The following is a 21138-nucleotide window of genomic DNA, read 5'->3' on the forward strand; positions in this document are numbered from 1 at the left end:
ATTCATAATATTATTCAAATACTAACAAAAGGGATCTTCGATACTTGTAAAGACATAATTCATTGCCGCTGGGAAGAATATAAATACTAACAAAAGGGATCTTCGATACTTGTAAAGACATAATTCATTGCCGCTGGGAAGAATATAAAAAAAATTAAGCCGAAAAGTGGTATCGTGTTAGCTAAAGAGTACCTTACGTTTTACTTTACATACCTCCTACATTAACACACATGATTGTTTTGAAGTAAAACTTCATTGGCCGTTGAGAATGCAATTTTAAGCGCGTTATAAAATTTTGCTTTTGGATAAAAGAAGTTTCACATACGCCTGTACTCGTCTTCTGAGATTCGACTTACGCTTAATGGTATCGGACATGTCCGGGAATGAGGGCGGGTCGAACTTGTCCGGTGCGGACATGTCCGGTTCACTCCTCCTCCGACTCGGAGTCGGAGTCCGGTATCGTGTTGAACCAGTTCTCCCAGTTAGACGGGGGTCCCATTACAGTACGCCTGAAAAATGCATTTATTTATTTAGTAACATAAAGACTTATGTCAATCTGTGTCCACCGTTATAGCATACATTATGTGCATACCATGTACATGACACTCGTACGCACATGTAAGGTGACGGGCCGGGGCTGCGGTACTATATATTATGTTGAGTACGGATATGCAAGCTGCTGTATGCGTCCTTGTATGCGTATACAAACGTAATTTCTCGTTTGTTAGAGTAGGCCGCGGCATTCTTGTACGATTTTTTGAGTCTCAAAACGGTTTCGTGGTACGGCCCCTGGTGACGGGTTGCTGCAGTATAGTTATGAGACGCGCGCCGCTGTGTGCGTGCGTATTACGAGTAACGTGTGCGTGCGTATAAATGTGCGTACCTGGTGACGGGCTGCGACAGAGTGGCGGTGGCAGGCGCCGCTGTGTGCGTGCGTATTTGCGTGTAAGCGTGCGTATGCGTGTGTGTACCTGGTGCCGGACTGCGGCAGTGTGGCGGTGGCGGGAGGCGGCGCGGGGGGCGGGCGCGCGTATTTGCGTGCGTATAGGTGTGCGTATAAGTGTGTGTACCTGGTGACGGGCTGTGGCAGAGTGGCGGTGGCGGGTGGCGGCGCTGGGGGCGGGGGCGCACGCCGCTGTAGTGTCTGCGTGCCCTCAGACCACTCGCCGTTCTCCTCCCACCTACAAATTATAAAGTCCTATGTAGGACTCCCACACAAAACTGCGAATTCGCATCGCATCGTAATGTCATTTTTATTATGAATTTTCTCGCAGATATTTGCGATGCGATGCGAATTCGCAGTTATGTGTGGGAGCCCTAACTGACCTTGACCATAGTAGGTAAAATCTGTACATGTCTTTCTCTGTTTCCTTTTTACCGCTTGAAATCGAGCATGGTGATTTGAGACATTATCCGTGCGATCAACAAAATGTCAGCACGATAAGGTCGCGGGCAACATCTAGTATGCGAAAGCGACTATGCTTTTAATATCACTACTACTACTAAGTGATCTATCAGACAACGAGTCGTCCCGCGTTAAGGCATTCTGAGTTCGCTTTTATTCGAGCGGTCAATCAGGACGCCCCCTGTGTGAGTATATCTAAGTATATAACGCAGAAGCGTAGCGTAGCTTGGCGGGACCCCGTATAAAAAAAATTGGAGGCCCTTAGGAAAGATAAAACTTCTCAGAAAAGAAAAAATCACATAGGGTGTTGCCAACTTTTGAGCTCACGCTTAACTCGGGTAACAAAGGAATTGCTGTTTTTTAATTTGTCAATTTGTGAATTTAAAAAAATGGTATTAGGAAAGTTTTTATTCATTTTTGCATACTCATGGCTCCGGGCCCCGCATAATTGATAGCCGGGCCGTAGCTACGCCCCTGAGTAGAGAGGCGTCGTGTTATATGAGTTATAACGTCATTTAACATACACGTGGGAGAGCCATGCTTCGACACGAATGGGCCGGCTCGACCGGAGAAATACCACGTTCTCACAGAAAACCGGTGTGAAACAGCACTTGCGCTGTGTTTCGCCGAGTGAGTGAGTTTACGGGAGGCCCAATCCCCTACCCTCAAAAAAAAAATAACACGAGAAACGCAAAACTGACCGCTTGAACGCTTGACCGCGGGACCGCTCTCTGTCTGATAGGTCCCTAAGGTAACAAACATCTAGGGAGAAAAAATTCGTCAGTTCCATCACTACTACACAAGTAGACGTACACTCGTACCCGGTGTCGGTGGTCTTGCAGTTCTCGCACTCGCTGCGGTAGTCGTCCTCCCCGCCGTCCGCGCCGCCGCCGCCGCCCGAGTAGCTGCACACGCACGACGGCTGCAAACGATAACTTAATTAAAAACCAGTAGCGGCGTTAGGGGGGCGACGCAAGGCGACTGCCCAGGGCGCCGGATAAAATGCGGCGAAGGCAAATAATAAGAGGCGCCGCACCTCCTTTTTTAGTACTACCAGAACCCTGGGCGCCGAAAGAATTCACCCAGAGTAGTGCGAAGACCGGCACTGTTAAAAACAATATCCCATTTAAAACTGTAGTGAGTTTCAAGTATTCGAATGATTTCAAAATATTAAACCGATCAAATCATTCGAGGCTCATAGTGCTAGAAGATAAACCCAAAATGCCATACAACGACAGACAGACAAGCAGACTATCTGCCGCAAATGGACAAGTCTCTTCTTTTTTTTTTGTCTGGGATTAAAAATCAACCTTATTGCGCATTATACTAATCTCGTGGCGGCACTCCGTTTCAAAATAGTAACTCACTGATCCGGGGCGTAGCGGTACGTTGCGACGTCAAAGCGTTTATCATCACGGAAAATTTGTATCTAACAATCAGGCTTGAAGAGATTTTTGATTCGAGCCCCCTTAGATTCCCCTTAAATTAAGTCTTTGACAGGAAACTTTGTGTCTAAACCTTCACTATTTACTTTTAAACAAGCAAATGAAACGATTATATTACTAACTTTGTAAATTGTAATATTTTACCAAATAAAGTTTCTTCTAACTCAAAAACACATTTTTCGCAAAGCATCCCAAATAGTTTTGAGTGCAACTGTTATTGTAAAATGTAAATACCTTGTCAACGGTAAGCGGCAGGGACGCATTAGGCGGGGGTGTGAGAGGGGGCGGCGGCGGGGGCGGCCTGTCGCCCTCCTCCGCGCTGTGGGCGCGCGACCGCCCGCTGCCCGCACGCACTACGCCACTGTAATAGGTTACACCATATTATTATTGTGGAAAGAGTGGTGTTTAATGCGTTGATCTTGAACTACAGTATGTATTATCAATACCGGAAATATGTTTGTTTCTTTATCCCAACACTTTATCACACCAATCTCAAAAGGAGGGGACAAACGTGATATCTCTCAATACAGACCCATTTCTAAGTTAAATATTCTCGGTAAAGTCTTAGAGAAAATTGTAACCGAATCACTTACAACACAAATGCGTCATGTTGTACCTACCGAACAACACGGGTTCTTCCATGGACGCGGAGTAAGTACGAATCTTGTGCAATATACTGACTACCTGATCAATGCTTTGGATGCCGGCCACCAAGTAGATGCCGTGTATACGGATTTCTCGAAAGCGTTCGATAGAATTAATCATTCCACACTTTTAAAGAAGCTCGCTAGAATCGGTATACACAGTGATCTGTGGAGATGGATCTGCTCCTATATCAGTAATCGCAGCCAGGCAGTGGCATTGAGAGCCTGTATTTCCAGCTTCATTATGATCACGTCTGGAATCCCTCAGGGTTCGCATCTCGGTCCGTTCCTCTTCAATTTGTACTTGTACGATATCGGGATTTGCTTCCAAAATTCTCGTCACTTGCTCTATGCAGATGACACTAAAATTTTCAAAATTATAGATTCCAACGATGACTGTGAACTATTTCAAGAAGATTTAAGGTCATTTGAATTGTACTGCAAAAATAATCAACTTCACCTAAATACCGATAAGTGTTGTTACGAGTATATAACTTTTACAAGGAAGCATTACCCGGTATCTTTCGAGTACGGGATGTTAGGAAGACCGTGATCTCGGCATTTATTTAGATGCTAAATTACATTTCAATTCACATATTGATAGAATAGTGACGAAGGCATTTAAAGCATTGGGTCTTATAATCCGTCTCAGCAAGCCTTTACGTAGGGGTAACACTTTGAAAACACTTTACATGTCCTATGTGCGTAGTGTTCTCGAATTTGGTAGCGTGGTCTGGAGTCCTAGTTATGACGTCCACGTTCAGAGATTAGAAAAAGTACAAAAAAAGTTTGTAAAATACCTTAATTACCACTCCGAACACACACACACAGATTACAAGGAAAGCATGAAACTACATCACATGCATTCTTTGTGCTCCAGACGTGACCACCTAGATGCTATTTTCCTTTATAAAATTGTCAACAATTATACCAGCTCCCCAGACTTATTAAGTTTGGTACACTTTAAAGTTACTCGATCTTTTTCCTCACGTTCTAAAGACACTTTCCACATTCCTTTTTGTCATAGAAATTATGCAAAAAATACTTTTCTCAGGCGTTCTTGTATACATTATAATAAAAATCTATGCATAGTAGATATCTTCTCCTCAAAGCTGCGCGATTACAAGAAACAAATACGCGAATTATCTGAATTTTAATATCATTATATTTTGTATTAGTAGTAACTTAAGTGCACATTATTGTTGTGTATTATAGTAACCCTTTAGTCTAGTTTGTGATCGCGACTGTTACTTAACAAAGGCATCCTTTAAATCTTTCATAGTTTAGCAATTAATGGTAATTTAGGTTTATTTGTAATCATATTTGTAATAATTTTTGTAAAAAACTGTTTTTGCCTTAATAAAATAAAATAAAATTTATTTGCATCGACTAAGGTCCATAATTTAAAATACATTTCTCAAGCTTTCTTGCACACATTATAATAAAAAATTATGCAAAGTAGACATTTTCTCCTCAAAGTTGTGCAATTATAAGAAACAAGTTAGCGAGTTATCTAAATTTTAATTATTAGTAGTAACTTGTAAGTCCCCATTAGATATATTTTTTTTTCTTTATTTATTAAAGAGGGTTTGTTCGCTTTGCGAGCATGTCACCCTCATAGGAACATACATAATAATTTATGTTCTAAACTTAATGCCTAACTTAACTAATTTATATAACATGCTAGCCTCTTTTGATTTTGGGAAAGAAAGAAAACTATTACATACTCCTATCTGACGTACATCAATATTATACTCGTATAGAATTCTACGTCTCTCGACTTCGTTCCGGATACATTCGATTAAAATATGGTACACGTCTTCCACCACGCCGCATTCTGAACAATTTGGTGATGTGATTTTTCCCATCAATGAAGCGAAACTATTTAAAGGAAGATGTCCGGAACGCCTGCTCATATCGGCATCATCGAACCAAGGTCTTTTTGGTATAGTCACTTGCATACTTCTATACCACACTCCTTTTGATAATGACCGTTCATCAAAATATTCTTTCCATAACCGGTATCCTTGAGATTTTACGTTAGTTAAAATATTAGTATAGTCAGGAAGACGCCCAACTATATCGCCCTGCGTGGTTGCTTCTTTCGCTAAACCATCTACCCTTTCGTTGTCTATGATGCCGATATGAGCAGGTATCCACTATAATATAATCTCTTTGCCAGACCTAATCAAACTTAAAATACATGCCACGATATCATAAGCTAACTGCGTACATCGATCATTAGAAGAACACTTTAATACGTGCTGAAGAGCACTCTTGGAGTCACAAAAAATCACATTTTTTTTAACATTAATACACACACTGGCAAAATTAGCGGAACATAGGTAAAAAGGGCCAAAACTTGAACTCAAGTGAGTCGGGCTGTCTGAAAGCCTTTTTTATAGCTTCTAAGCTCATTCAAGAAATAAAATATTGAACAAAACTGGCAAGTTAATAGGTTTTTATAGCAATTATGCCCTAATAAGTGTTTTTCGATTATTGACGTTGTAAGTGTTCCTGATAAGAATGGCGTTTTAGCGGGGTGAAAGGTATGCTCAGCTCATTTGATTGTTTGGTTTTTGGAAGAACACATTGCTTAGATACAAAATTAGTGATTTCCCAGCATCTGCGACAGCTAGAGCTGTAACCACGATAGAGAAAGGTCATACCTACCGTTCGGTCAGTCAGGCCTTAGGTGTCTCGGCTTCCGTGGTTCATCGTAACTTTCAACGCTTCAGAGAGACTGGATCTTACGTTCGGAGACGAGAACAAGGCAGATATCGGGTGACAATGGTTCAGGATGACCATTTTGTAAGGAAACAAAACTTAATAAATCAACCTCAAACTGCTATGCAGACACGAAACCTGTCGGAACATGTCCAAGATGAACGTGTAAGTGATTGTACAGTAAGAAGAAGACTCAAAGAAGTTAAATTAAACTCAAAAATGCCAGCAAAGGCACCAAAACCTGAGACAGGACACCGAAGAGCCAGGCTAAGATTTGCACGTGAACATCAAAATTACACAAGTGAATGAAATCTTGTGCTGTACAGTGATGGGAGCAAATTCTGTGTACATTGTATTGACAGGCGATAAAGAATGTGGATAAATCATAAGGAAAGCTACAGGCCATCAAACTTACCGGAAACAGTGGCCTATGATGCAGGCTTCGTAATGGTTTGGAGTTGCATATGATTTGGAGCCCGCATGGAGCTGATGATTATAGATGATGGTACTTTGACAGTACAGTGCTATAGCACCGACATCCTGGAACTGCATGGTGTGCCTTTTACACAGTTTTAGGTAGTAATTTCAATTTTATGTGCGTCCATAGAGTAAGAAAATCGGGTATTATTACCTAAACGATGCTGGCGTAGCCCAGGTGGAGAGGCCAGCGTGGTCTACGGATGTGGATCCGATTGAAGACGTGTGGCACATCAATGGGTGAACGGTACGAGTTGAAACTCCAGCTCCAAAATGTGTCCAGGAGCTCGAGTTGGCGCTAGTGGAGGAGTAGGAGAATATCCCACAGGAAATGATTGACAATTAAAATGCAAGCATGGAATGGCGTATCCAGGCCCTCTTGAGATCCATAGAAGGCATTACACGCTTTTAACATGGCATTTCTTTAATAAAATGGAGAATTTATCTTAAAAACTTACTACTGAAATTTCAAAGATTTTCTTAATTTTTTGATTTTTGCTGATTTTTTTCTATTTTTCACGTTTTTATGCCCTAAATTTATATAAAATTTATTCTTTAATAATCAATTAGTAAATAAATAAATAAATATATAAAAATCAGTGAACAATTAAAAAAAAATTGAAAATTTTGTTATGTTCCTCTAATTTTGCCGGTGTGTTTAGATTGTACATATAATAATGCATTGTAAATAGTAAATAGTTCTGCTCCCATAATAGATGTATATGAATTAATTTTAAATCTACCGGTCTTATTTAATTGTGGATCCAGAAAAGCTGCGCCCACTTTATCTTGGTATTTGGATCCGTCTGTAAATATTTTATGAAACTGTGAAAAATAATTTACAATATAGTTATTACATTTTGTTTTCAAATCATTTTTAATGTTTTCTTGGGTTCGGGGGCATTTTCAATGTATAATTTTACCACATGAGATAGGATCACATTACTTACCCATGTAATGAGTGAAAATCTTCCTAAATACTGCTAGATTCAATAGGTATCGTCTTATATGAGTCGTGTAAGCGGACCAATAAGGGCTTTTTATTTCGTCTCCAGAATGGACTTTGGCAAAGATCGGACAATTTATCAACTATGGAAAAAGTGTCATAATTAGAAACAGATTTTAATTTTAATAAAAATTTTCCAGCTAGATAGTGTCTCCTGATATGTAACGGAGGGAGAGAAAGCTCACATTCCATCACATGGATCGCAGTATTTCTAAGAAATCCACCTATTGTTCTCAAACACATATTTTGAATTTTCTACTTGGCCCATCTCATCTTCTGCCACAGCTCATTTTGATTAGATACTTGGTCGAGGGAAGAACAAAAGTTTTGCCATGATGTGTTTCTAGCATTCCTAATGAGCCTTTTAGATTCCCTGATTTTATCCTGAAGAATATTATAATTATTGGGTGTGGGGTTGCGTCGAAATTTAGAAAGGGCCAAACGGCGTTCTGCTACCACTTTAGAGAGAGATGCATTCCAGTATGGCTTACAAGAAAACCTGCTTTCGATGTTTTCGTTTATTTTAATATTAGGAATATATAAATCCGCTGCTATGTTCATATAGTCAATAAAAAGATCGTACGATGCTTGCAAATTGTTTTGAAAAATGTAATTGTTGTAAAGTTTGTGTAATATTTTTTTATATGAAATCCAATCGGCTTTTTTATAGTTTCTTCTATATTTTAAAAATTTATTTATTTTTTGATAAGTAGTAATTTTAATTATACAATGATCACTACCTAGCATTTCATTCAATATCGACCATTCGAGTTTCAGGCTTAAATCACTAGTGGCTAGAGATAGATCTGGGGACGAATACTGCATAATGTTGTTATGTAACAAGTCGATACGAGTGGATTGGCCATTGTTCAATACAATAAGATTGCTATCTGATATCGCATTAAAAATTTGATAATCACGATTATCATTTTTGCTGGACCAATAATTGTGGTGGCCATTAAAGTCACCGAGCACTAAAGTTTTGTTCGGTAAATTTGAAAAAATCAAGTCCCAATCCGTCTGACTCGTTTGTATAGATGGAGGACAATATATTGATACTATATTTTCTACTTGGTCGCAATTATAAATGCTAACTGACAAAGTTTCTATACCCAGATTGCAATTTACCCCATTAGATATTGTTGTGTATTAGTTACCATTAGTCATTATAGTTTTGTGATCGCGACTGTTACTTCACAAACGTATCGTTTAAATTTCTCATAGTTTAGCAATTAATGGTAATTTAGATTTATTTGTAATCATAGCCTTAACCTCTGGAATACCGGAATATCAAAATTCTATTGAGCCTCAAATACCGCGTTCTATGGCGCCATTTAAATTTTTCGTTTTTTTTTTTTAAGTTTTACAAAATTGCGCCAATCAGGAACTAATTTAGTGCGTTCTTTTTGTAGCCAACTTTATAATCTTAAAAATAACGCATAGAACAAACGAAATTAAATTTTAAATACACTGAAATAAGTTAGAAAACAGCGTGAGGTGGTACACAGAGGTATTTTCACGGGTGGCTCGTTAAGGTGTCGGTGGGGTTCAAGAGGTTAATAAACAAATAATTTAATAAAAGACTTACACAACTTTTACCACGAGGAACTTGTTACCGCTACTCGCTAGCCATTTCTCGTGCCCTACAAAAGAGTGTTACAAGCCGTTCTTTCTCTCGCGCTACAGCAGAAAGAGAGGGCTATATGCGCCGTCCCTGTCGCACTCACTCGTAGGGTGCGGGGGACGCGGGGGCGGCGGAGGCGATGTCTAGGTTGCGCGGTACGCTGCGGCCGGCGGCGCGCGGCCGGTGGAACGAGCGCGCTACAATAGAGAGAGAGGGCTGTATGCGCCGTCTCTGTCGCACTCACTCGTGGGGTGCGGGGGGCGCGGGGGCGGCGGATGCGATGTCGAGGTTGCGCGGCACGCTGCGGCCGGCGGCGCGCGGCCGGTGGAACGAACGCCGCGCCTCACCCGCCACCGTCCACTCCACGCCGCTGTCCGTAGATATGCGAGGGATGGTGCGGTGCCTGAAAACAGCGGAATATAGTCAAACCAAACCTAATAAAATAATGCAATTTCGATGTCTGTGTCTGACATAAAAAAAAACCCACGAAGTGTACACTGTACAGACTAGAGACTACAGGCGTTATGACATTGTGACTATAGCAATGTATAAAGTATTAACACTTATACTTTATCATAAAACGTTAGAAAAGTTTCTTGATAGACAAGGATAAAATAGATTCAACTGTATACTTGTGTAAAGGCATGTAGACAATGTAGTACATATTTTATTTATTAATAAAGAGGAAAAAAACAACACTTACAAAGTAAGGAGTTGCGTTGGTGCGGGCGCGTAGAAGCCCGGCACGTTGTGCGGGCGAGGCTCGCGGACGCTGATAGCGCCGAGCGAGCCCGTCAGACGCGCCGCCAGCGGCACTGGAGCGAGACGGACAAACAGTTAGAGTGAAACAACTAGATTACATTGTACGAATAATAAAAACTAAGGAAGAGTAATTACTGTGTCAAACAATTTGTTCCACGAGTCTACAAATTGAGTACCGAATACATATTGTTAGCGCGCCAGTTAAATGCGGTTGGGGCCTGAGACGAAGGGCGGGGGCAATCCCCCCGCCGACCGCAACCCGCGTCTCGCACGCCTGCAGTGTAGTGGTGTGCGGAACTTGACAGCTATCATTCGTGTAGTGTGTTATCGCCACAGACTACTAAGGGATACTACGTATCGCGTATACGTACGTGGTTATCGCGTTACAATTTGTTGAAACAAAAAATATTTTAAAATTTTAAAAGAATTGTTGATAAATTGAAAAAAATAAAGAATAAGACTTTCAACTTACAATAATATTCTAGTAACAGCCGCGTGTAATTGTTGTTTATAATAATTACTGAAAAGAGTCCATCAAGTTCGGTTAAAAAAACTATGCAGTGCAAGCTGGCGCGTTCGCGGGTCAAGAATAATCAGCCAAGTGCGAGTCGGACTCGCGCACGAAGGGTTCCGTACCATTATAGAGCAAAATTAGGGCGAAATTAAATTAATTTAATATTTTTTGTATGTAATTTTTTTCATTATTATTTAATATTAAAGTTCTCATAAAACTAAAGATTATGTGAAAAATTCAAGTACCTACCTGTTGCTATTATTGATGTAGAGCAAAAAAGGCCAAAAAAATCACGTTTGTTGTATGGGCCTTGGGAACCTCCCTTAAATGTTAATTTTATTTTTAGTATTTGTTGTTATAGCGGCAACGGATATACACAATCTGTTAAAATTTCAACTTTCTAGCTATTACCGTTCTTGAGTTACAGCCTGGTGACATACAGACGGACAGACATCAAAGTCTTAGTAATAGGGCACCTACTACTACTACTACTAAGATAACAAAGGCTTCCTAAAATTAGGAAGCCTTTTTTATCTTTATGTCATCTTACCGTTAGCTGTCAGAGGGTGGTGTGTTATAATGGTGGCTTCTCTCGTCTCCGGTTGATGCACAGGTTGTAGAAGTGGAGCGTTGTAGCAATTCTGAGTGTTAGCTATCTGTTATTTGTTAATAAAAAAATTAAATTGAGATTAATATTATCAACAAAAAATTTAAATATAAAGATACTAGATGACGCCCGCAACTCCGTTGCGACAAAATTTGTTTATCACTCGAACCATACATTTTTCCAGGAAAAAAATGTCCTATATCCTTTAACGGGACTCAATGTATCTCCATAACAAATTTCAGCACAATCGGTTCAGCGGTTTGGGCGTGAAGAGAACAGACAGGCAGACTTTCGCATTTATAATATTAATATGGAAGTATGGACATGGTTTAGGCAAAGTAAAGAACAGTACATCATATTATTCATTTAAACACAACGCAACGGTTAAGGTGACGCCGCATTAAAGTAAAAAACCATGTTGGCAAAAAATGGAAAGGGCGTAAGCGACAAAATGGTTTTTGTCGCGTAATTTCAAAACCATAAATACATTTCATATAAGCTATGGGCAAATTAAAGTTTATGCTTGAACCAATATATGTACAAATTTTGGAAGCTTAAATCGCTCTCCTTTGTTGGCAAAATAGAAATCCCTTTTTTTACAGAGGCCTTTTTGATTGATTATTCTGTGTTATGAAGAAAGTTGACCAGTCGTGTTATGCTATGGGTAATTCAAAGACAAATACATGATGAATACTGACAATGAACTTTAATTTCTTAGTTTTAGTCATTGCTGAGAAAAATCGATATCGCTACAGCCAAATTAACAAGGCGTCGCCTTAAAATGGGTGCATCTGTACGAATAGGCATCCGGCGCGGTTAAACCAATCATGGCATGTTTGCAAAAGGCAATCTACTGATCTATACTATGTTTATAGTATAATCTATTCTTTACCTGTGCCACAGATCTTTGACTGTATCCATGGTTACCGCACTGTATATCTTCAGCTCGTTGTAAAGGCTCCACTACACTCGCAAAACTCCTATGATAAGATCCATCACCATTTATTCTGTAAATTGTAAAACAAAATAAGAAAAATTAGGAAAAGTCGGTACCATGTTTATGAGTCAAATACTGATGTACTGTATCATGACTATTATAATATTTATTAATATTATAATGTTTTTTTTCTTTCAACATCTGCAATCGGCTAGTTATAACCATAATCAGATCTTATCCATTATTAAATTGGGTTTTATTTGTCCAAACTCCATTAAGTAAGTCCAAGTTTGCTGTATTGGCCATTATCCTATGGCCCTATCTTTTGTCAATGTCCAGTATATTCCACTTTTTTAGTCGTGACTTATGCGTATTACTAGTAATGAGGGCTCTTGCTAGTGTGTTTACATGTTCCTGTAATCTCTTTTTGTATTTATTTATTTATTTATTTATTAATACAAGATGAAAAAAATTATAATTTAGTACTAACAGAAAAACCACGTAGGTTTAATGACGTAGTACAAGTTATCAGTTTACGTTTACGAAATTTTTAGAAGTAAGATGAGTGCATTCCAATGGTATTACAAATTTTGAAGATTAATATCAATGTTCCGAAAGAAAGTAAGATTTTAATTTATTTTTTATGTTAGAATGAGTTATGGTAGTTATTAATTCAGGAGGTAATTGATTTAATAAGCGCGGTATTAGGTATCTCGCCGTCCTCTCACCGTACACATTGCTCGCGCGCAGTGTACGGAGCCGGTTATGAGTGACGGCCCGCGTGCACACTGGATGTTCAATAGGATGTTTTAAGTCATCATCAAAAAAGTATTCCTTTAGTAAATTATATTTTATCATATCGTGTACAGGTAAAACTTTACACTGTTTGAACAATAATTCCAAGCAGCCGTCGTTTGATTTAGATTTTAGAGGTAATATTGTTTTGAGGATTTTGACTTGCAATTTATAGATTTGGTTAAGATAAGTTGTATAAGTTCTCCCGTAGCTACTAAGACCATATTGCACATACGATTCAGCCAGCGAGTGATATAGGAGTATCTTAGTTTTAAGCGGGATACGGTTTTTCAAAATAGTAATGTTAGCCAAAAATTGTCTTAATTTTTTTAATACGTGTTCGATATGGGATGACCAACAGAATTTGGTATCAATAATGAGTCCAAGGTATTTTTGACTACTGACGATATAAATTTTTGGGCAAGCACAAGTTCGTAAGGTGATTGAGATATGGATACAAGAGTGATTATGGGCTATGAGATTGACGGGGGTGGGGTCTTTTTTAAGGTAAGGAGATTTTATAATTAACAATTTAGTTTTGTCCGTATTGATTACCAGCCCTGCGTCATGACACCATTTTAACAGTTCATTAAAGTCCGATTGAAGCTTAGCTATTGCTGTTTTAAGGTCTTTAGCTGCTGCCAATAGACATGTGTCATCTGCAAATTGGTAACACATGCAATGTTTAATGCACCGGTGCATTGAGTTAACATAGGTCAGAAAGAATAGGGGTCCCAACACCGATCCCTGAGCTGTGCCATTTGTGACGTTTACAAAGGAACTAGTGGTTTTTTCAACCTTAACCTTAAATTTCCTATTCCTTAAATAATTTTTGCACCATTCAAGTAAATTACCTCTAATTCCACAACAATCAAGTTGTTCAATGAGCGTACTATGATCGAGAGTATCGAATGCCCGGGAAAAATCAATAAATAAGGCTAAAACATATTTTTTGTCATTTAGTTCTTCATTGACTGTGTCTGTAAAGTGTCTAAGTATTTGGTGCTGTGTCGTTTTGCTTCCTCTTTAACACTTAGAATGTTAAGATGTTCGTGAATTTCTGTGTTGCGTGTGAACCAAGGTGCATTGGTAATGGTTCTTAAGGCCTTGTTTTGAAATCTTTGCAGTATTTCAAGGTTCGAGTTACTTGCTGAGCCCCATAACTCTATTCCATAGGACCAGATTGGTTTCACAATACTTTTATACACTAGTATTTTATTGTGTACAGATAGCTGCAATGATCGTCCTATAAGCCAGTTCATGTTGCTAAGCTGGAAATTTGCCTCATTTTTCTTTGTTTTTAGGTGTATAGCCCAGGTAAGTCTCCTATCCAGACACAGATATTTGACAGCTGTTTTGTGTGGTAGGATATCTCCATCTAGTGTAATTGGCTTACAGTTTTCTTTACGAAAGTAAAGGTAACATGGGTAGATTTGGTGGCCTTGATTCGCCACTTTTCCATCCATTTTTGTATTTTTTCTAAATGACCTTGCAGTATGTCTGAGGCCTTATTTGGATTATTATCACTCGCCAGGCAGGCTGTATCATCTGTATATGTTGCTGTTTCTACACCACATTTTTATTATAATTCAACATAGGATTCTTCATTGTTAATGCAACTTTAAAAACAAAATACTTACGTATTAACCAATAAAAGCTGTATGTAGAACAACACAAATTAAAAATGTTTTTCTATAACTAGGTAATTTTATGGAAAATTAATAAGCTATTGGGGTTTTTATATGGTTAAAAGATGAATTCCAACTGCATAACTATGTTCTTACCGTATCTGATCTCCACGGCATTGAGCAACAACCTCATCATAAGGTGGTGGAGCTTCCCCCCTTGGCAGATAATTTCCGGATGGTTTCCAAGCTCCCAAAGCCGTTTCACATGTTCCCCCCATATATCCCATGCTACCACTTATGTACCTGTTTTAAAAGATGATATTATTATAAAGGGTGTAACAAAACTAAGTGACAATACTTAAGGGTGTGTATTTGTCACTTGATACAGTTTAATGTGAAAGTAGCAACAATGAAAGAGTGACTTTTTTGAAACTCTTGCATGGCACTATACAAATTACTAAAATACAAATTTTGCTGTTAATATAAAGTCTAAAAACTACCAATGAAAAAAACAATAACCTCTAAATAACAATATTTATTTATTTATTTATAGCCTTTATTTTCAGACTTTCTTGATTTTTCGTTTTGGCTTAACCCACAGACTCTAGCGGGTCAGTAGTATCATAGACTTGGTCTGTTTGCCCTATTTATAACAATAACATAATATTATATAAAATAGAAAGGAAAAAGGCTAATAAGGACTTGAAAAATAATTTATCTCATTAAGATAAAAATGCATTCATAAACAAATTCAAGTAAACCAATCTTAGTGAAATAATTAAAAACTCATAATGTGTTGTAATTTACATATTTTCTTAACATTACTTTATGGAATGATAATTTTTACAGAGTGGTAAATTATTGTAAGACATTTCTTATATCATTATATCTAAGTATAGATTTCAATTTCATAAGGATAGTATAATTGAACTTACCCTATGCTTGTCAAGCTCCTCTGATCTTCAGCATGCAAGGGTCTTCTTCTCTTTTGTCTTCTGATTCTGTAAACTATCAGTGCGAGAGAGAGGAGAAAGACAGCAGCCGCTCCTCCGGCTGCCACCCTGATGTTAGCCTCCGTACTGTCTACAGGCTTCACTATGTCATCCAGGCATATGAACTCACAGCATATGTCACCCATCCGAAATGACTGACAGTCCTACAAGTATAACATGTTGATATTTGTAATGTAATGTAGGTACCTACATTTACAACTTGATTAAAACTAAATCTATTTTTCTTATTCCATTAATAATTGTGACCAGTTTACAATCATAATCCTTTTACACAAAACTTGTAGTTAATAAAAATCTATTGACTAAAATTGACATTTATTTTAAAATTAGATAAGACATATCTAATAGACTAGACTTATGCCTATTTTCACCAACCGCCTCCTAACGCTAAGTGGGCCATTAAGGGTACATATCCTTCAAGATTTCACAAATTTTTGTGTGTCACATTCATCCTTAGGGCGTAAGTACTTTTGCAAAACATTACTTTTTTTAAATGTTTGTTTTAAGAGATATTTGACCCACAAAGATCGCTAGGGAACACTTAGCATTAGGAGACATTTGGTGAAAACAGGCATTAGTCTTTTGTTACAATTATATCACATTATAACCAGTTTATTTTAAAGGTCAAGTGTGAAAGGTACACGATACTCGCCTGTGGTGGTGAGCACAGGACCGACTTACACACTTTAGGCAGTCCATTGTCGCAGACGCAAAGTGTGCAGGTATCCGGGCCGGGCACGTAATGCAGACCGTGAGAAATCACGCGCCCGCGAAGATCCGTGCAGTCACCTTGAGCTCTCGCATCTACAACCAACAATAAACTTTACGCTCCACCCGTAGATTTTATATGCCAAGGTTCATTAACTACTTCTTACTGTGAAAATGTAGGATCCACAAGCTTAGCAGCGCTATATGCAACATTATCTCCACGAAACGTTTATTTATCAGACCCGTAACATGTTTACTGGCTATGAAACTTTTGTCCTATTTATTTTAAAATCGATATTCACTAGCTGACAGAGAATGAAAGAAAATTGATCATGCGTCTTAGGCCTCGTCCTAGAACTTCTGTTTTCGCGAAATTTTGTATTACAATGGACTGACGTATTTTTCATGTTTCGTGACAATGACAAATAACTTGACACTAACAGTCGTCAGTCCCATACGTCAATGAGGCAGTTTTTTTTAATAATAGGGCGCTCGGCTTTTTAACCATGGCCAGTGTCAAGTAAAATATGGCGGGTAAAAAATTTTTTTCGTGAAAAGTTTACAAAACGTTTGTCGTTTTTCCAGAAGATCGGCAAGTCGAAAGTCTAGTAAAAGTCTACCTTCATGCATAGACTTAATATATACTGAGTCTGGATGACAACCTTTTTTAACCGACTTCCAAAAAGGAGGAGGTTATATGTTCGGCTGTGGAGATTTTTTTTTTTAATTTTTATTATATTTAAACTGTTTTTTTTAATTATTAACATAGTTCTTAATGTAATTTAGTTTTACTAGATTAGTTTTATTGTATTAGATTATTTATTAATTATTATATAATTGTAGTTAATTAGTTAATAGAGAAAATGTTATTTAAGGTTGTTGGAAATAAATAATGTAGTAGGTAGTCGTCAAGCCATTTGTTTTAGTAAAGTGGTAGACCCTTTACTAAAACTTTCAATGGAGTTTTGGAGGGAACACAAAATGACAAAGTTTCTTGAAGTTGTATCACTTGCCTACACTTGTGCACGATATCGAATATTTAATGGTTAATAATCTTCCAACATTACACATTAAAAACCGAAATAACACAATTTTAGGAAAATAATACAAAAACACAACGTCACTCTTTCGTATTCCCAGCAAAACTGGAGGCATTTTCTTATTTTTTTAATTTGATTGTCAAACAGCTTTCATTTTAGTAGATCTAATGGGTAGACAACTATCGGTTAATACCTGTGGTTAATACCCTCAACTTTGACGTCACGACTACATCAAGCAATTTTCGGCAACAAACAGCCATCACAATACAATTGGGCGATATGGCGCAACTTCATCAACTATACTCCACTCGGGCTAACTTGTCACTAGCGGTCATTGACTCCCTGTCAAAAACTTGTAATTTTCCATATAAAATCACGATAAACAATATCTGACACATTCATTATCAATCGCCGTTTATATGGAAAATGACAAGTTTTTGACAGGGAGTCAATAACCGCTAGCGACAAGTTAGCCCGAGAGGAGTATAGTTACTAGACAATACTGTCATACACAAGCCCATCGGATGTTGGTCAATGTCAATTCGTATCGGCGACATGGAGCGATATGAAATATCAGGAGCAATATCGCCGAAATAATTGCCGCAATTTATTGAAATTGCTCCATATTGCTCCACTAATTGCTCCATTCGTGTCACCGGGTAATTATTGCCGCAATTGTTGCCCGTGTAAGCGCTTCTTAACATACAGTTCAACAAGGCTTAAAATGAATATGTCAATGATGTCAATGGGCGCTGCTGGTAAAGGAGAAAGAACTAGAAGTAAATTCCAGTGTTTTAATTTTTTTAATATACTTGTGATCTATTCTACATGGAGTTCTTTAAAATAAACACAAAAATAAAAATATCGTATCTTCCCTATTGACTTTCATTCTTCTTTTTTAGTTGACAGAGGCCGCTCCTCCGGCTGCCACCCTGATGTTAGCCTCCGTACTGTCTACAGACTTCACTATGTCATCCAGGCATATGAACTCACAGCATGTGTCACCCATCCGAAAAGTCTTACAATCCTACAAGTATAACATGTTGATAATAATTAATTAATGTAATTTGGTAATGTATATTTACGTTTTACAACTAAACCTAGTGTTTGTATTAATAAATAAATTTTCACCAATTTCACCAAAATCCTAATCTTTTTACAGTCTACAAAATCCTTGGTTACCATTTTATCATAAGTTTTTTTAAAGTTCAGGTACGAAAGGTACATAATACTCGCCTTTGGTAGTGTGCACAGGTCCGAATAACACAATTTGGGCCTTCCACTGTCGCAGACGCATTTTGTGCAAATATCTGGGCCGGGCACGTAATGCAGACCGTGAGAAATCACGTGCCCGCGGAGATCCGTGCAACCTTGAGCCCTCGCATCTGCCACCCTGATGTTAGCCTCCGTACTGTCTATAGGCTTCACTATGTCATCCAGGCATATGAACTCACAGCATGTGTCGCCCATCCGAAAAGACTTACAGTCCTACAAGTGTAACATGTTGATAAATGTGTTTAAACAACTAAACCTGTTTTTCTTTTTTGATTATTTGTGACCAAACTTTACAAAAATAACGTTATAAGTGGGAGAGCCATGCTTCGGCACGAATGGGCCGGCTCGACCGGAGAAATACCACGTTCTCACAGGAAACCGGCGTGAAACAGCGCTTGCGCTGTGTTTCGCCGAGTGAGTGAGTTTACCGGAGGCCCAATCCCTACCCTATTCCCTTCCCTACCCTACCCTATTCCCTTCCCTTCCCTTCCCTATCCTCCCCTATTACCCTATTCCCTTCCCTACCCTACCCTATTCCCTTCCCTTCCCTTCCCTATCCTCCCCTATTACCCTATTCCCTCTTAAAAGGCCGGCAACGCACCTGCAGCTTTCTGATGCTGCGAGTGTCCACGGGCGACGGAAGTTGCTTTCCATCAGGTGACCCGTTTGCTCGTTTGCCCCCTTATTTCATAAAAAAAAAAAAGGTAACTATGCTCAGTCAGGCCGAAGCCCACGTGATTGATTTCAGCTGTCGTATATATATTATATTATACCGACGCACTTTAAGATAACTTCGAGTCGACAGACACACTTTCGCATTTATAATATTAGTATGAATTATAACCAGTTTCTTTAAAGGTCAAAGGCGAAAGGTAGTAGACCGTACACATAATACTCGCCTTTGGTGGTGAGCACAGGGCCGACTTACACACTTTGGGCATCCCATTGTCGCAGACGCATATTTTGCAGATATCAGGGCCGGGCACGTAATGTAGACCGTGAGAAATCACGCGCCCACGAAGATCCGTGCAACCTCGAGCCCTCGTATCTGTCACACTGATGTTAGCCGCCGTACTGTCTACAGGCTTCATTATGTCATCCAGGCATATGAACTCACAGCATGTGTCGCCCATCCGAAAAGACTTACAGTCCTACAAGTGTAACATGTTGATAAATTTGTTTAAACAACTAAACCTGTTTTTTTTTTAGATCATTTGTGACCAAACTTTACAAAAATAATCTTTTAACACAAAACTTTTAATTTAAAATTGTATTGCTATAAATAAGAGGCTCTTATTTTTAAAATTATGTTTAGGGCCTTTTTCACCACTGATAAGGTGCCGGATAGGTTATCCACAACTTATTTGACAGATGCTCCATAATGTCAAGTTAAGTTGTGAATAGCCTATTGTCAGGAAGTGATGAAACAAGCCCTTAAGCATCTACTTAAGAGAGCGACTAACCCATAAAATCAAACATCATCCTCCTCTCTTCACACTCAAGCCCGTCTTTCATATGCCAGGTGAAAAAGGACGACGCGGATTCATCGCTAAATTAGTTTTTTCTCAATAACTCGATAAATATACAACATTTTTAAAATACGCTAGGTCGGTTTCTCAATGATAGAATTTTATACAATGTGTTAAAATATTAACTTAGTTCAATGCACGGTTATGGCAATAAATTAAAAATTCTTGAAAATTAGATGCATCTTTGTAATTTTTTTCTATCGAGAAAATTTTACAATATCGTGTTTTTGCTCAGATTGAATTCTTGGAAATATAATGTAGTATCTAACTTTAGAAAATGAATCAATTCGGGGCTTATTTTCAAGTATAAAAATGAATTATAAAATCGAAAATTTTGGGTTAGTCGCCCCCTTAATGCCTGTTTTCACCAACCACCTCCTAACGCTGTGTTGCGGTTGCCCCTAGCGAGCCGTTTTAGAGGAGTTCAATTACGCACACCGTGACACAAGATTAGATTTAATAATTTATAAAGAGCTAGTAATTTTTAAGGTCCAGTACGAAATGTGTATATACCCGCCTTCGGTGGTGAGCACATGACTGACTTGCACACTTTGGGCAGTCCACTGTCGCAGACACAAAGTGTGCAGATATCCGGGCCGGGCACATAATGAAGGCCGTGAGAAATCACGCGCCCGCGGAGATCCGTGCAGCCTTCCCAAGTTTTAGCCCTTACATCTACAATCAACAATAAACTTTACGCTCCACCTTATGCCTGTACATTCTATATGTCAAGGTTCATGCACTACTTCTTACTATGAAAATGTAGGATCCACAAGCATAACAACACTATGTTATGCAACATTATCTCCACTTAACCTTTATTTACAGACGGCAGACGTGTTACAGACTACAGGGCAACACGTTTACCGGCTTTGAAACTTTTAGCCTATATAATTAAAACGTAGTGATTATATTCTCTTTGTATATAATAATATAACAATAGCTATATTATAACCTCCCTTATCTTGATGATAACCTCTAAACCAGCTACAATCAACCTGC

The 21138-nt window shown here is 38.5% G+C and overlaps 2 protein-coding genes across 3 annotated transcripts; both read right to left on the bottom strand.

The window, feature by feature from the left end:
• Positions 1-95: 95 nt before the first annotated feature.
• On the bottom strand, positions 96-16673 carry LOC121734262. 2 transcript variants are annotated; one of them, XM_042124753.1, is made up of 12 exons: positions 16460-16673; positions 16237-16388; positions 15507-15727; positions 14728-14874; positions 12104-12218; positions 11155-11260; positions 10032-10143; positions 9573-9731; positions 3085-3211; positions 2227-2327; positions 1071-1181; positions 96-509 (listed from the first exon to the last, which is right to left on the bottom strand). In XM_042124753.1, the coding sequence occupies exons 1-12, from the start codon at positions 16503-16505 to the stop codon at positions 425-427; spliced, it is 1482 nt and encodes a 493-aa protein (XP_041980687.1). In that variant the 5' UTR covers positions 16506-16673; the 3' UTR covers positions 96-424. The 2 variants fall into 2 exon arrangements, with proteins under 2 accessions (XP_041980687.1, XP_041980688.1); XM_042124754.1 differs by having other exon boundaries at positions 2219-2327.
• Positions 16674-18210: 1537 nt separating this feature from the next.
• LOC121734450 (cysteine-rich motor neuron 1 protein-like) lies at positions 18211-21007 on the bottom strand. Its single transcript, XM_042125063.1, has 5 exons — positions 20890-21007; positions 20654-20811; positions 19507-19758; positions 18569-18820; positions 18211-18359 (listed from the first exon to the last, which is right to left on the bottom strand). Exons 1-5 carry the CDS (start codon positions 20936-20938, stop codon positions 18231-18233), a joined length of 840 nt encoding a protein of 279 aa, XP_041980997.1. The 5' UTR covers positions 20939-21007; the 3' UTR covers positions 18211-18230.
• Between the last annotated feature and the right edge of the window lie 131 nt (positions 21008-21138).

This window comes from Aricia agestis, chromosome 15 (assembly GCF_905147365.1).
Source record: "Aricia agestis chromosome 15, ilAriAges1.1, whole genome shotgun sequence".
In the NCBI taxonomy this organism is placed as follows: domain Eukaryota; kingdom Metazoa; phylum Arthropoda; class Insecta; order Lepidoptera; family Lycaenidae; genus Aricia; species Aricia agestis.

Coding starts and splice junctions, on each gene's coding strand:
- LOC121734262 (XM_042124753.1), bottom strand. CDS start 16,505: ATGTTGCATATAGCGCTGCTAAGCTTGTGGATCCTACATTTTCACA. Junction 9,732..10,031: donor CCAACGCAACTCCTTACTTT/GTAAGTGTTGTT, acceptor CGCTGTTTTCAG/GCACCGCACCATCCCTCGCA. Junction 3,212..9,572: donor GCGCCCCCCGCACCCCACGA/GTGAGTGCGACA, acceptor AACCTATTACAG/TGGCGTAGTGCGTGCGGGCA.
- LOC121734450 (XM_042125063.1), bottom strand. CDS start 20,938: ATGTTGCATAACATAGTGTTGTTATGCTTGTGGATCCTACATTTTCAT. Junction 20,812..20,889: donor GTGGATCCTACATTTTCATA/GTAAGAAGTAGT, acceptor TGTTGATTGTAG/ATGTAAGGGCTAAAACTTGG. Junction 18,360..18,568: donor ACCTGTGCACACTACCAAAG/GCGAGTATTATG, acceptor TTATACTTGTAG/GATTGTAAGACTTTTCGGAT.